This window comes from Triticum aestivum, chromosome 6A, assembly GCF_018294505.1.
Source record: "Triticum aestivum cultivar Chinese Spring chromosome 6A, IWGSC CS RefSeq v2.1, whole genome shotgun sequence".
Taxonomy (NCBI): domain Eukaryota; kingdom Viridiplantae; phylum Streptophyta; class Magnoliopsida; order Poales; family Poaceae; genus Triticum; species Triticum aestivum.
Window position 1 is genome coordinate 523,191,837 of NC_057809.1, and position 14,137 is coordinate 523,205,973.

General features: G+C 47.9%; 3 protein-coding genes across 3 annotated transcripts; 1 reads left to right on the plus strand and 2 right to left on the minus strand.

The window, feature by feature from the left end:
* Positions 1 to 5,387: 5,387 nt before the first annotated feature.
* On the plus strand, positions 5,388 to 6,474 carry LOC123130897 (bZIP transcription factor 2-like). The gene has a single exon (XM_044550686.1). The coding sequence runs from the start codon at positions 5,546 to 5,548 to the stop codon at positions 6,164 to 6,166; it is 621 nt and encodes a 206-aa protein (XP_044406621.1). The 5' UTR covers positions 5,388 to 5,545; the 3' UTR covers positions 6,167 to 6,474.
* A 272-nt stretch (positions 6,475 to 6,746) lies between these two features.
* LOC123128263 (eukaryotic translation initiation factor 5) lies at positions 6,747 to 10,014 on the minus strand (the record flags this gene model as incomplete). The annotated part of the gene is given in 2 exon segments (XM_044548230.1): positions 6,747 to 8,708; positions 9,987 to 10,014. A coding segment is annotated over 1 exon segment (1,353 nt). The 3' UTR covers positions 6,747 to 7,040.
* A 1,059-nt stretch (positions 10,015 to 11,073) lies between these two features.
* On the minus strand, positions 11,074 to 13,058 carry LOC123128264 (uncharacterized; the record flags this gene model as incomplete). The annotated part of the gene is given in 3 exon segments (XM_044548231.1): positions 11,074 to 11,661; positions 11,750 to 11,871; positions 12,858 to 13,058. Coding segments are annotated over 3 exon segments (585 nt in total). The 3' UTR covers positions 11,074 to 11,334.
* Positions 13,059 to 14,137: the final 1,079 nt, after the last annotated feature.

The window sequence follows — 14,137 nt, forward strand, 5'->3', positions numbered from 1 at the left end:
GCTAGGGCCATACCATCGAAAAGAAAGGAGACCAGTCTCTTCGCCTCCTATTTGGTCTCTCGCCTTTCGCCTGTGTTTTCCTCACTAGCATTATTAAGCAGGATGGTAGGCCGTTGACGTGATCCATCCTGGGTCTGGATATACTACTGACTGAGCTAACGAGAGCAGCAGCAACGCTAAACCATGGCTGGACTTGGTCCGGTCTCAAGAAGTTTACTACTGAACAACTGAAGATCATGTATCGTCTGGTGGCCGGCCCTATCTCTTCTTGTGAACAACTGAAGATCATGTCCGGTTCGGTTTTCTAACTGTGGCTAATCAATCGCACCCGAGGAATCGACATGCTGGACCCACAAGAGCCCGGTAAATACCTCTTGTTAACAGAGATCCATGATGGCGATGATTCTGTTACCTTGTGCATTATGCTTGATGACGGCATGCATGGTAGAGTGTGTGTTTAGATCGCCTCGATCTTTGCCAAGTGTGTTACTATGAGTTTTGACTTTTGACAGAGAGACAGACAGACAGGTGAATCATTCATCCATTCGTGGATTAAAGCATAGAGGAGCAGGCCAAGCGAAACCAGACGGCCACCTTCTTTCCGTCTGATCACGTACTACGACATGCTTTTGTCTTGGCTCTCTCTCTCTCTCTCTCTCTCTCTCTCTCTCTCTCTCTGTGTGTGTGTGTGTGTGTGTGTTTTCAAGATCCAAAGAGAGACGGCACGGGATTCGATAAGATCGCACTGTCTTGCGTTGGAACACGACGGCCTCGCTCGTAGCCGGGCGAGACAAATTAAAGCGTACGTAGGCCGTGGAAACGGAGTGGATTAGCTGAGCATAGCTACGAGACGGCACTCATGGCGCCAGCCAGGGATCTCGAATCGAATCGAATCCGGGTTGAGCTCGACCTCTCCCCGTAACTCCCGGAGCCTCCATCCTTTGTTGGGTTTCTTGGCTCCCTCCGTTGAATGTTGTGATGGCCATCACCAGACTCTATCGGCAGGGGAAGTGAAGACAGCGGAATTTTGGCCGTGCAGGAATTTCGCGATCGAACGGTGTCGTCAACTTCTGATGATGAACTGCTTGACCATGATGTACTGCATTTCTTTTCGGATATCCTTTTGTCTTGTGTAACGAATCACCGTATTTTCTCAGCTAAAGGAAGTTGTCGTCTTCTCGCAGGAGCTAACAAAATATCTTATATTCAACTATGTTATGTTATGATCCAAATTTAAGTATAAAGATAAATTTCTGGCCGACTACGGACATGGTATCTGACATTAAGAATGTGAAATTAACTATCTCATCCTCGCCGGAAGAGGTGAGTAGGGCGATCGCCTCTATGAAGGCGGGGATCGGCACCGGGGCCCGACGGCCTGCCAGTTGCCTTCTTCCGGAATTTCTGGAATGTCCTAAAGCCAGTGATCATGCCGATGTTTCATGAATTCTATATTGAAACATTTGACATGTCACGGATAAACTTTGGAGTCATCACCATGATCCATAAAGTAGTTGGGGCGACGGACATTAGGCACTTCAGGCCAATCACAGTTATCAACGTTCTCGAGCGCATTTTCTCAAAAGTCTGCGCGACTAGATTAGCACCGGTCGCTGAGCGGCTGGATCACCCCTTTCATACGGCATTTCTGTAGGGACAACGGATTCAGGACGGGATCATGGCCTTTCATGAGATTGACCACGAGGTGCGGACGCGCGGATATAAGGGTGTCTTTCTCAAGCTGGATTTTCAAAAAGCCTATGATAGGTTGGACTAGACCTTCTTGCGGCTAGTCCTACAGCGCAAAGGCTTTGAGGACAGATGGTGCAACTGGATTATGCAGTTTGGTGTGGTCTGGTAACGCGGCGATTAATATAAATGGTGAGATGGGGCCATTCTTTACGTCCTCCATGGGAGTGAAGCAAGGGGACCCGATCTCCCCTCTTCTCTTCAATCTCGTTGTTGATGCGTTAGCGGGAATCTTGGATAAGGCTAGGAGGGCAGGTCAGCTCTTGAGGGTAGTTGGTCACCTAATCTCTGGGGGAGGGGTCATTCACCTTCGATATGTTGATGACACCATGATTATGGTGGAGGGGTCCAATCTCGACATCGTCAATCTTAAGTTCCCACTCCTCTGCTTTGAGGCTGTGCCGGGACTAAAGATTAACTTTGACAAGAGTGAGGTTGTCATCCTGGGATTCCCTGCGGAGGAACAACAACTGATTGTCGACAATCTAGATTGCAGACTAACCTCATTCCCCATTACATACTTGGGAATGCTGATGGCCGACTCGAAGATTCTGATGAGTACATTCGATCCATTGGTGGGATGAGTGGCATCTCGGGCCGAGCCTTGGCATGGGTTGTTTACTTCAAATGGGAGCAAATCGGTCCTTGTTAGTTCTAACCTAGAGAGCCTCTCCATGTACATGATGGGGTTGTATATCCTACCCGAGGCCGTTCACAATGACTTCTGTAAGGACCTCGCTAGGTTCTTCTGGCAGGCGGCCAATGGTCACCAAAAGTACACATGGTAAAGTGGGCGGATATATGTATGCCTAAGGACCATGGTGGCTTGGGCGTTACTGCGTCCCACCGCATGAACATTGCGTTCATGCTGCGACGGGTCTGGTGGATCCTACGCGGCGAGGGAGGGTTATGGTTACAACTCAGTCAGGAAAAATACCTTGGGTGAGCCGCTCCTGGCATGCGTCCGGCTGGGTGGTTCACAATTCTGGCGTTCCATCCAAAGGTTCAAGGTCCATAGGGAATGGGCACGGGGATCCAATTTTGGCCCGACCCCTGGTCGGGTATCGAGCCACTGCGTGTGTGCTTTTCTGGCTTGTTCTGGATCTGTGTGGACCCGTCTCTACGAGTCTCCACGGCCTTCCAAGTTGGACAGTGGAATATCCGATTCCGTTGCACCTTCCAAGTTCCGCACCACTGGACTAGATTACGGGCCGCCCTACCACTAGTGCTACCGGACTATCCAGACACGGTGTCCTGGCGGCTCGCGCCAACGGCAGAATATTCGGTGAGCACGGCATACCATGCCCTATGCCATCCACCTACCACCCATGGCTTTCTCCGTCGTGAAAAGCCCCCTTATCCTCAAAGATTAATATTTTCGTGCGGCAGTTATTACAGGATCGCCTCATCTCGGGGATAGAGGTACTTAAGCGGCACGGGCTGGTGATGGCCTATGCTCCCTCTGTGTAGTACCTCAGACTGGGACCCATATCCTTTTCTCCTGTATGGCGTCGCGACTGTTATGGACATTCGTCCGAGAGGCCGTCGCGGAGTTTCTCCAACATAGAGTGATGCAGCAGTCGCGACATTGCCATCTATTTTGGCTTATTTTTGCGACGATGTCATGGACTCTTTGGACGACTCGTGATAAGATGGTGATTGAGAAGGTCTTTCGGAGGAAGGCATCTGATTACTTCAAATTTCTTGCTTTTGCAGCATTGGCAACCGCTCTCGAGGCAGCGTGATCGTGACCGGCTCGGCCTCATGATGGATGCGCTCCTGGCTTCAACACGTCGACTATCGTCGTCTTTTTTTTCTTCTATTTCTTCTATATTTTCTTGGGCATGAATGTGTTGTGGCCTTAGCTGTCGCTTTTCAGGTGATGTTCGGATGTTGGTTGTATGAATCGTTGCTTTATTTATAAAGCTGGGTAGGTAAAAGTTTATTTTGAAAGAGATTTGCCTGCGTATCTCTAACAAACTGGATTGGTAATACAACATCAACGCATTGCTATCACGAGCAACGTTCTGATAGCGTACGTACCGTGTGATGAAGTGCTAAGAATTTGACAGTAACAGGAAGCAGGATTTTCCGTCTTCAGTTCTGATATATGTGAAGTAAAGTACATGTCTGCTACATCAAGTAAAAATTAGCTAAATTGGTATATGCGAGTGTGATTACTGTCAGAGATGTCCATAACGTGTGATATGGCTTACTACTACAAAGCTAATACTCTGACACCAAGCAGCTTCAGAATGTAGCCCCTTTCTGAGTTGGAATTGTCTGAATCACTACGCTCCCGACACCTGGCAAAACTAATGTTTGTTCCATGGGGCAAAATGACAGACTGCACATGTCAAATTCTTCTCTTGGCTGGCCTTACAAGATCGGATTTGGACCGCCGACAGGCTAGAGCGACGTGGCTGGGACAACTGCGGTCTTTGCCCGCTCTGTAAGCAGGTGCAGGAGTCGGGCGTCCACCTATTCGCCAAATGCCGCTTCACCTTGAGGCTTTGGCGGATGCTCATTGACAAGTATGGGCTTGCGCATCTGGACCCTTCTGACTGGCACCTTGAGGATTCCCTCCTCTCTTGGTGGGACAAGCGCACCAATTCGAGCATTCCGGATCGTCGAGCCATGGCCTCCCTTACCATGCTCGTATCCTGGACAATTTGGAACGAAAGGAACGCTAGAGTCTTCCGCCACAAAGGGCCGCCACCGCCAATCCTTCTCAAGTTTATTATAGATGAGGCCAACCTATGGGTTACTGCAGGGGCTAAACAATTAGGGAAAATTGTATCTCGTGAGTAATTGTCATGCCGTACCTCGGCCTTGTGTAACTCTACAAAACTCTATTCTCCTCTACTTTAATAGATGAGGCAAATTTTTTGCCTCCGTTTCAAAAAAAATAAAAAAAATGTTGTTCTCTGGAACCAAAACCGACAGCTGGATAAAAGGGACGACAAACCAGAAAAATAATAGGCGTAGTACGAATACTGCCCTAGCTAGTGGATATGGGGTTCTGTGAGCTGATGAGGAAGAGAATTAGTGGCAAGCTGCCAACTGCAGAGGTTCCACCTTCCCTTTATCCAAGTGGAGCTCCCCTGGGCCACAGTAACACCCACAACAGACCAACCAAATTACCTTGCTCTTTCTGGAAGGTGCTCCTGCCGCTTGAGCTCCCCTTCAGAAATTTCTGGTAGGAACCCTAGAAGAAGGCAAGACCAACCTAACAACGCTGATCATGTCTCGTACAGTCGTACTGATCGGTAGAGTAACCGGTCCATGTTTACAGTATTGCTCTTTCGAGCCACACGTCTACACCCCTTTGACAATTCATTCACTCACCCGGACATGGCTGTCACTGTTACCCAACCACCGTGTCCCTGAATGGCCTCAGCACATCACCTGGTGCTGGTGATGTGCTACAAAGCGGCGCCTCATTCCACCTTTTCATTTTGATCGCGGCGAACAAATGGGCAGCCTTTTGGAGGCATGCACATTTTCCAAAAGCTGGCAGCATGATGATAAAACAACGTTGCATGATGCCCGTCAAGACCCCCGCTAATCTGATCCCAGTCTGGCAGTCTCAGTCCCAATCCCATGTCGTTATGTACGGAGTAGCAGTATGTGCAAGCTAAGCTAAGCTCTGGCGACGTGGGTCCTGTAGCTGCTGCACATCTCCACTATAAATCTGCCCTCTCGCCTCCGTAATCACAGGCCACTCTCTTCGCCCTCGCCTCCGTTCCGCTCCACACCTAACACCTAGCTAGCTAGCTCGACCGACCGAGCGAGCATGTACCCCGCCGAGCTCGCCAGCGTCCCGTACCTCTCCGCTGCGACTGCAACGGCGGCCTTCAGGCCTCATTGCCAGGTGGCTCCGGACGACTTCCTCTTCCAGTACGGCGGCGGCGGGCTCATGGTTCCTCGGGCGTCGTCCTACCAGCAGCACGACGTCGTCGGCCAGCTGCTCCACGAGGCCGCCGCCGGCGGCGGCCTCCTCCTCCCGTTCGGGGCCAGGCCGTCCAACTCGGACGAGTCGGACGAGTGCCACCACCACCACCACCAGGCGGCGCGCTGCGGCGGCAGCCTCGCGGAGGAGCGGCGGCGGCGGCGGATGGTGTCGAACCGGGAGTCGGCGCGGCGGTCGCGCATGAGGAAGCAGAAGCAGCTGAGCGAGCTGTGGGCGCAGGTGGTGCACCTCCGCGGCGCCAACCGCCAGCTGCTCGACCAGCTCAACCGCGTCATCCGGGACTGCGGCCGCGTGCTGCGCGACAACTCCGGCCTCAGGGCCGAGCAGGCCAAACTGCAGGAGCGGCTCGAGGAGCTCCCTGCTGTGCCGGCGGCCGTGGCCGTGGCGGTGGAGGGCGCGGGAGAAGTTGAGCTTGATGCTGCCCAGGGTGACATGATCGACTAGATGATGATCGATGTTATTAGTATATGAGAACTTGAATTACCATTTTTGTACCTCTGCTCCGCTGCTCGATGTGGGACGCCATTGTTAGCATGTACGTATTCTTTTAGACATACCAGTGTTGGCATGTACTACTACTAGTACTAGTGGTTCCAAATAAGAAAATGCTGGCATGTAGTGGTGACCTTTCCAGTTTCTTTCATAATCTTCTGTCATCGTCATGTAGTACAAAGGAGGAACTTCATGCTCTCCTTTTTTATTTTTCCCAAGGGCCATGGCAAAAATTTGCGAGTGCTATATATCTCCGCAAATCACAACTGAATTGTCAATTTAAGTTTAAAAACCTCTCTCGCAGAAAAACAAAGATAATCTACCCAGGTGATTTCATGACAGCGATGTAATTGCCCAATCAATTAGCTGGCATCAGCAGCTACTTGACTAGGTTGCATAGATCCTCATCAGGGAGCTATGTAACTGTAAAATCAATGTTACATGTCTCTTGTAACATGAGATTTCTGGATAAGCAAAAGGTTCGAGCAAACGCGTATAGCATAAATTATAGAGCAAATCTGCGCAAACATCATCATATAACAACATCTCATATTTAATGTATTCAAACGTAGTTTCATCCAAAGATGGCAACAAAACAAACAGGCACACCAGATGAAACAGACCAGGCATATTGTCTTTCGTTTAATAACTGACTCGATACAGAAATAACCAATAACTCAAGGTTTAAACACCAAACTGACTCAGATACTGAAATAACCAATAACTCAAAGTTTAAACACCACAAATACGAAAAGCTGAAAAACAACGACAGAGACTTATCAAAGACGCTTAGTAGTAGGGTGGTAGGGAATCGCAGTACTGCCTCTCACTCGTCGTCGTCAGATTCAGCGCTCTGGAGCCACTCCACGACCGGCTTGGCGTTCTTCACCACCTGGGAGTTCTTGCCGGCAGCGACAGCTTCATTGTACCACTGGACAATGGTTTCTTCCTCGAGGACGTCTCCATCATAGAGGGCCTTCAGGACGACGGGGACTTCCTTCAGGGCTTCAGCACTGCACTTGCCACAGAACGCCTCGATAGCCTGGAGCAGGAGCATCTGGGACCCTTCATCAGGCACCGCAGCGGAAAGGTACTTCTTGTTCTTCACCACTTCCTTTGCAAACCCCTTGCCCACGCCGTGGAAGAGTGCCTCAAAGAGAGCATGCATCACGTCCTTGGGGGGCAGGGCTGAGGAGGAGAGGACACCCTTGAGCTGAGCTGCGGTGGCAGCATTGCCCAAGTTGGCCTTGATCTCTTCAACCAGTTCGTCATAAGGAGTGGTCTTGGGCCCAGTCTGGTTGCCATTGGAATTACCTTCAGCCTTTGGTGTCCCATTGGAACTGCCCTCTTTGTGCAGGGCCTGTTTCTTCTTCTTCTCCGTCTCCTCGGTGGCAAGCATAACCATTTCAGCAGTTGCTGCACTCAGCTGCTCCTCCATGCGCTTTCTCGCAGCTTCCGCTGATGTGTCAGTCTGCCACTGCACATCATCATCGTCATCGTCATCATCATCTCCAGCAGCTGCAATGTCAGCACCTTGACTGTGAGTTGGTGAGGTTGCATGTTCTTCATCCGAACCTCCCCCAGCAGCCTTTTTCTTTGTATCCTTGGAAGAAGCACCTTTCTTCTTTGCATCCTTTTTGAGTTTCTTCATCTCCTCATCAGCAGCTTCACCTTCTTTCATCCGCTCCTTCTCAGCTCTTCGCATAGCTTTCTTGTCTTTGCCTCCCTTCTTCTGTTCTGGCGGGTTCTTCAGGATGAATGTAGTGAGCTTGTCCCTCATGTCAACATCAGAGAGGAAGCCACAGGCAGCACATTTCAGAGTTATCATCTCTTTCTTGGAGATGAGGACCTCAGTCTCAGGATTGCCACAGCCATAACACTGCACATACTTCTTGATGAAGTTCTCAAGAAGGCCAGCCAGCTTTGAAGTATCATGAGCACCATTGACCAAGGCAATTCCTGTTTTCTCATCAAATTTTGATTGTGCTCCAAGCTCACATCCAAAGTACTTAGTGGTGTAGGAAGCGGGCCTGGCAAGTGCTTTTGCTATATCAACCATGTTCACAATATTTGTCTTGATGCCATTACCTCGGCCTTCTATTTTTGTCAACATTCTTGGCATCTTGTACCTGTAGAAGGCATCATCCTTGTTTGAAGCACCAATGTTTTGCAGCGCCATCTTGATTCAAGCTTTCTGCAGCAGATGCTATCAGATGTGGAAAATTTCAGAAACGGCAGTAGCTGCGGGCCCTTGAAGAAAACTGAGCTGACTTTTTGCACTGGCTGTAGCAAGTGAACTCTCAGAACCAAAGAACGTAATGGGCTCTTGATGCATGCAGGGGATCACAACCTTGTGCCTTTTTCTCGTCAAGCGAGAATACTCTCCCAGCAATCCAACTGATCCCAAATAAACCGATGCTTGTTCAGACATAAAAGAAGCTTCACCTTCTAGGCCCTCCACTTTGTCAGATTGCAGCGATATAGAGGCTGCTACCTGGATTAAACAAGTCAAGATCAGATATTGCTGATTCTTCATGTAAGATGAGATTACAACAAACTAACTGAATTAAAATTATACCATCACATTACAGAAAGGAGACTAGAGAATCACAGTATCAGTTCACATACAACCAGTTGAAGGCAGAATTGCATAAAGGGGACTACCAAATTTAATGATAAAATCCGGAGCTACATAAACAGTATAGAAAGCACATGCGTGGCTAACATCAACAATGTCAGGTTGTCCCAAGAGGCTAAGATATCTGTATCAACTGGCATAGCTCCATGCAAATTACACAAGTACATCAAACACAAAATAACCAGCATGTTGGCAACAGTCTAGACAGCACAGCATGACCAACACCAACAAAGTCAAGTTGTCCTAAGAGGCTAAGATATTTGAATCAATTGTCATAGTTCCATGCAAATTACAGACGTACATCCAACACAAAACAACCAGCAAGTTCGCAAGGGATGGTGAAGATGAGTGGACTATAAACTTTTGGGGCAACTCCTGTTCAGGTATCCAAACCACAGCAGAGTTCTACTCTAGTTTTAGGGCACACAGCCATTTAGTCTTGATCACATGCTAAGTCAAGGCATACTGACAAACTCATATTTGAGTACTACAACTAACGATACTGAACATCGTATCTTTAAGGACATGGACCAAAAGCATTGTACATGAAACATTAGCATACACAAGATGAAAGGAAGTTCATAATGAAGATAGCATGTTGAGAAATCAACTGACTAGAGCAGAGAAACGAAGGTAACAATATCACTGCTTTTAGGCGCTCACCAACAAAATAAGTAAGTGGGGTTAGGGACAATCTCTACAATTGCAGACACAGCTGAATTACAAACTGACACCAAAATTAACAGAGCAATCGCACAGGTGACATTCATCTAAACTTGCCTCGCGATATTACCAAAAACTTGCTGTATCAGTTGGTGCTCTAGCAACTAAGAAGAAGAAACCAGGAACAAATATGCACCTAAATATCTGACCTCACAACTAGCAATATGATGGACCCACAACAGAGAAACTGATACACAAAAGCACGGACTATTCTGGAACATCGAAATATGGATACTGATCCAGTATGTGAAGTCATGAACAATTAGGCATACGCCTCCATCAATCAGTGCACACAGAATGCGATTATAAATTTGTGATGCCCGCCCACCCATCCACAAACATGTCGTTCGCTAGAGTTCATACTTGGAATCTATCTATCTACTCATGTGTTTGCGTCGCACCGTGGCTTACCAACAAAACAAGATCGGAGGGGAGGCGGCCGGTGGATCTGGCAGGCGGCGAGACGAGAGGGGCGGATCTGGATGGAGAGGCGAGCGTCGGGCGGCGAGGGGTCCGGCGGGGCGGCGGGAGGAGGTCGCGCCGCCTCGGCTGGGAGAGAGCTGCGCGTCCAGTCGGGCTCGGGGTAGGGATTGGGATTGTGGGGGAGACCTGAGGCCTGAGGGGGAGGCCCGGTATTTATACGGGTGGCACGCGGGCCGTAATTTGCAGGAAAACCTGTGGGCCGGTTCGTAATCGCCGGAGCGGAAAAGATCCAGAAGCGCCCTCCGTCGGTCCGCCCAGCTGTCAGCGTGATTTTGGGTATATATAAAAAATAAGCTTGCTTAAGAAATAGGGTTTGGTTTGGTTTGGCAGCGTTTATTCAGTTGTTTCAGTTGATAGCGTTAGGTTTAGCCTGACAGCGTTTCTTCGGTCGCTTCTTCTTTTTCTTTCCCACCATCAAACCACCATCAAGTTGATCATGATAAGCTAGCTGTACTATATCCAATGACAACCAGAAAAAATGACATGAAACCAGATGGAATGTAAGGCATCCCTACCCCGAAATCCGCGCACTCGATGATCTCCAACTTCAGAAGATAATTCATTTGCAGTTTACTGACTAGAAAGGTTTCACAGAACCAATATTCATCAAGGAACCTCAACCGCAGGAAAAAAGTTAATCAAGGGACTTGGCATGTGTACAAGTTAAAAAAGGGTCCAAAAAGTCTGCAACTGAGTCGAACTGAACGAAACAAACCTTTTGGACGACGAGACGAGCGAGTGTTTGAACAAGGATAACTACACAAGCAAGCTCAAACTTTATCTTCTATATCTAAATAGCTAGCCCCCACTAACATATTTCTCTCGACATGCAAGCATGCCACCTCATCATTCAACATGCATAGGAAAAGGCACACCTCAACATGCAACTATGTATATTAAAAATTCACTTCAACATGCAATCATGTATGCATGTAAAATTCCATTCTATTATACTATTTACATCAAATTCTTATATACTTTCAAAAACTATTATTTCAAATATTGATGTTTCGTGTAACCAAAAACCTCATTGAAATATTGCAAAATATTCCCGCAGCAACGTGCGGGGTATCATCTAGTTCCACTAATTATGGTACATAAAAATGTTACAACCAGGCAACAGCACCAGCACAGGAGTGCTCTTTCAGAGTGACAAGACTGAAAATACAGACCTCGTAGAATCACAGAAAATGGCATCCAAAGCCAATACAGGAAGGCCGGATAATGCCATAATATATAGACTGCTAGCAAGCAACATGAACGGCTCTGATCCTGCTTACTTCTTGGAAGGAATAAGGTAGTTGAGGAAGGGTTCTGCCTTCGGGGCAATAGACTTCACATCATCAAAAGAGGCCATTTCAAAATCCTCATACTCAAAGCCAGGGGCACAAGTGCAGCCAACGAGGGAGTAGTGCTTCTCGGGATCTCGCTTCCGAGAGTTGACAAGATGGCTGCCATCAGATGCAAACGACTCGACATCCAACGTGGGGAAAGATCCAAACCACACATTTGGTGGCACGGTGTACTGGGGGCGCTGCCCAGCGTCTAGGTGCGGACCAATTACGGTGAGGTCAATGTGGCCATCGTCGTGTAGCTCGAAGACCTAATCAAACAGAGAATAGCAGTATTAGCTATATTCAAAATGGCAATCTCACTGCCCATATAAAAGCAAGCGTGCAACTGTCACCAACCGTGAGAGGCTCTCCCTTGTAGAAATGCCAGGTTTCAGCACAAGGAATACGATGCAGATGTGAAACACTCCCTGAAGGAAGCAAGAAATAGATAGCGGTGCTCACAGCACGACCGACCTTGTCTGCAGCATACATAAAGAAGGCATTAGAGGTATTTCAATGGCAGCTTGACGATATGTTCACCTGCCCTCCACTTCTATGATGTACGCCATACAGCACTCGAGACGAAAACAGAGGGAGAGCAGAACAGTCATTTAAACAAGACCTTCTGGTAAACAATTCCAATCAAGAAGCATCAATAGGTTTCCCGTTTAATTATCAGAACAGTATAAGGTAGACAGCCATCAACAGGTACAAATCCAAACATGGAGTTACCAAATTAGCAGAAAGATAAATAGTTCACACTAAATTTGCCTTTTGTGGAGCATATTAAAAAGGAGCAAGTTCCTATCAAGAATGTTTGCAGTAACTGTAACTGTTCTGGCAGCGATAACAGCATGTACTATTTTTGTTAGAAAAAACAACCATCCTTATGCAGCGCCATCCTGCGACATGTTATGATATCCATTTACAGGTTCCAGTGGGCAGTAGAAGCAGAGGAAGTAGGGTAGTGCAATCTTCCTAAAAGCAATCATGCCTGATGTATGTAACAACAGTAGCACACAGTGGCATATCAAAATGTATTTCGTGCCTGATGTATGTAACAGCAGTAGCACAAAGTTATACAGTAGTACTAACTAGTGGTATATCTAAGGCATCATGATACGCCCAGGCCCCAATCCCCTGGCTAACACCCCTGGTTTCTGCGCACTCGATGATGCAGAAGACACAATGGTGGGTTTTACTATCTGAATTCCCACTTGCCAAAATATGCTACTCTACCATCTAAGGTCTCCAAGGTGTCTTGTGCACACGCTAAGGCGAAGAACAAGCAGAGACCCCGATTGAACTGGGCCCAATCCAATCGGCGCATCGCACCGCACACTGCTGCACCTTATGTTTCATCTTTCTGAACAGAAATACTCCGTACTAACCATCCCACTCCATCCGTGGAGACTGGAGAGAGCGATCAGATCAGATGAAACAGACGAGAAATGGGCGGGCGTACACTGCGGCGGGAGCTGGGCGGTGGTGAGGGAGACGGAGGAGTCGCGGAAGGTCTCGGCGTAGAAGCCGCCCTCCGGGTGCGGCTTCAGATCCAGCAGCGCCGCTACCTCCGTGGCCGTCATCTCGCAGGAGCCCATCTCTGTCGCTGTCCGCTTCGAGGTCCCTGGCTTTCTGGTGGCGAGGTAATCTAGGGATCGTTGAGCGGAGCCGGAGCCGCCGGTGATTGATTGGGCTGTTTGTTTATCCGGCTGGAACGTGGGGTGTGCCGTGTGCGCCGGGGAGCGGCAGCGGCTGCGGGGGTTGGTGGTGGTCAAGGTCTCCCCTCCCCTGTGCCGGTCAGCCGATTTGGATACTCTACGTGCTGAACCGGCTGCTCCTTGGCGAACGTTCGCTGGGAGGGAACTTCCAGCGAGCGCCCTCACAGCCGTTTGATCGAGATCAAACGATGGCAGTTTTATGCCTTCTGTAGAAAGGAATTGCATGCTAGCCTGAAAAAGTTGTCACCCCCTATAACTAAAATTGTCATGAAAATCGTTCGTAAATGTCATCCTCCTTAGCAAACGTTCACTAGCTAACAGGTTTTTATAAAGCCTTATTTGTGTTGTTGGGTGCCTGCTAACTCAACATAGCATTCCCTTCTTACTATTAAACTTAGGACTTTGGGTCGAGCTTTTCGGGGTGGCACGGTAGGTCCAAAGCATGACACGATGTGGAGTAAAACTGGTCGTGCTTGGATCGGGCCTGCCTGGTTGGATCCAAAATCTTCATAAGCATGCATTTTGATTATTAGAAGAACTTGTTAATATAGGTATGTCCTTGTAAATAAAAATCAGGGCTTTTTAAATAAATATGTATTTATACACTCTCTCCGTTCCTAAATATAAGTCTTTCTAGAAACTCCACCAAGTGACTACATATGGAGCAAAAATAAATGAATGTACACTCTAAAATATGTCTACATACATCCATATATTGTATTCCATTTGAAATGTCTAAAAAGACTTACATTTAGGAACGGAGGGAGTATTTTATAAGGTGCCTTAATTAGTGATTAAAAAATAAAAAGTGCATGTTGTAGTTAAAAATCTTGATTTAAAATGATGAAATTTAATATTTAGGGGTTGTTTGGTACCATGCCATGGCTTGCCACACCTCAACTTAGGCAAGTTTGACTAAGTTAGGTGTCTGTTTGACTCTAGCCATAACTAAGGCAAAGAAAAATTATGAGCGGTGAGCCACACATGTCATAAAAACAAAAAGTATGGCAAGATTCCCTGAGCC

Coding starts and splice junctions, on each gene's coding strand:
- LOC123130897 (XM_044550686.1), top strand. CDS start 5,546: ATGTACCCCGCCGAGCTCGCCAGCGTCCCGTACCTCTCCGCTGCGACT.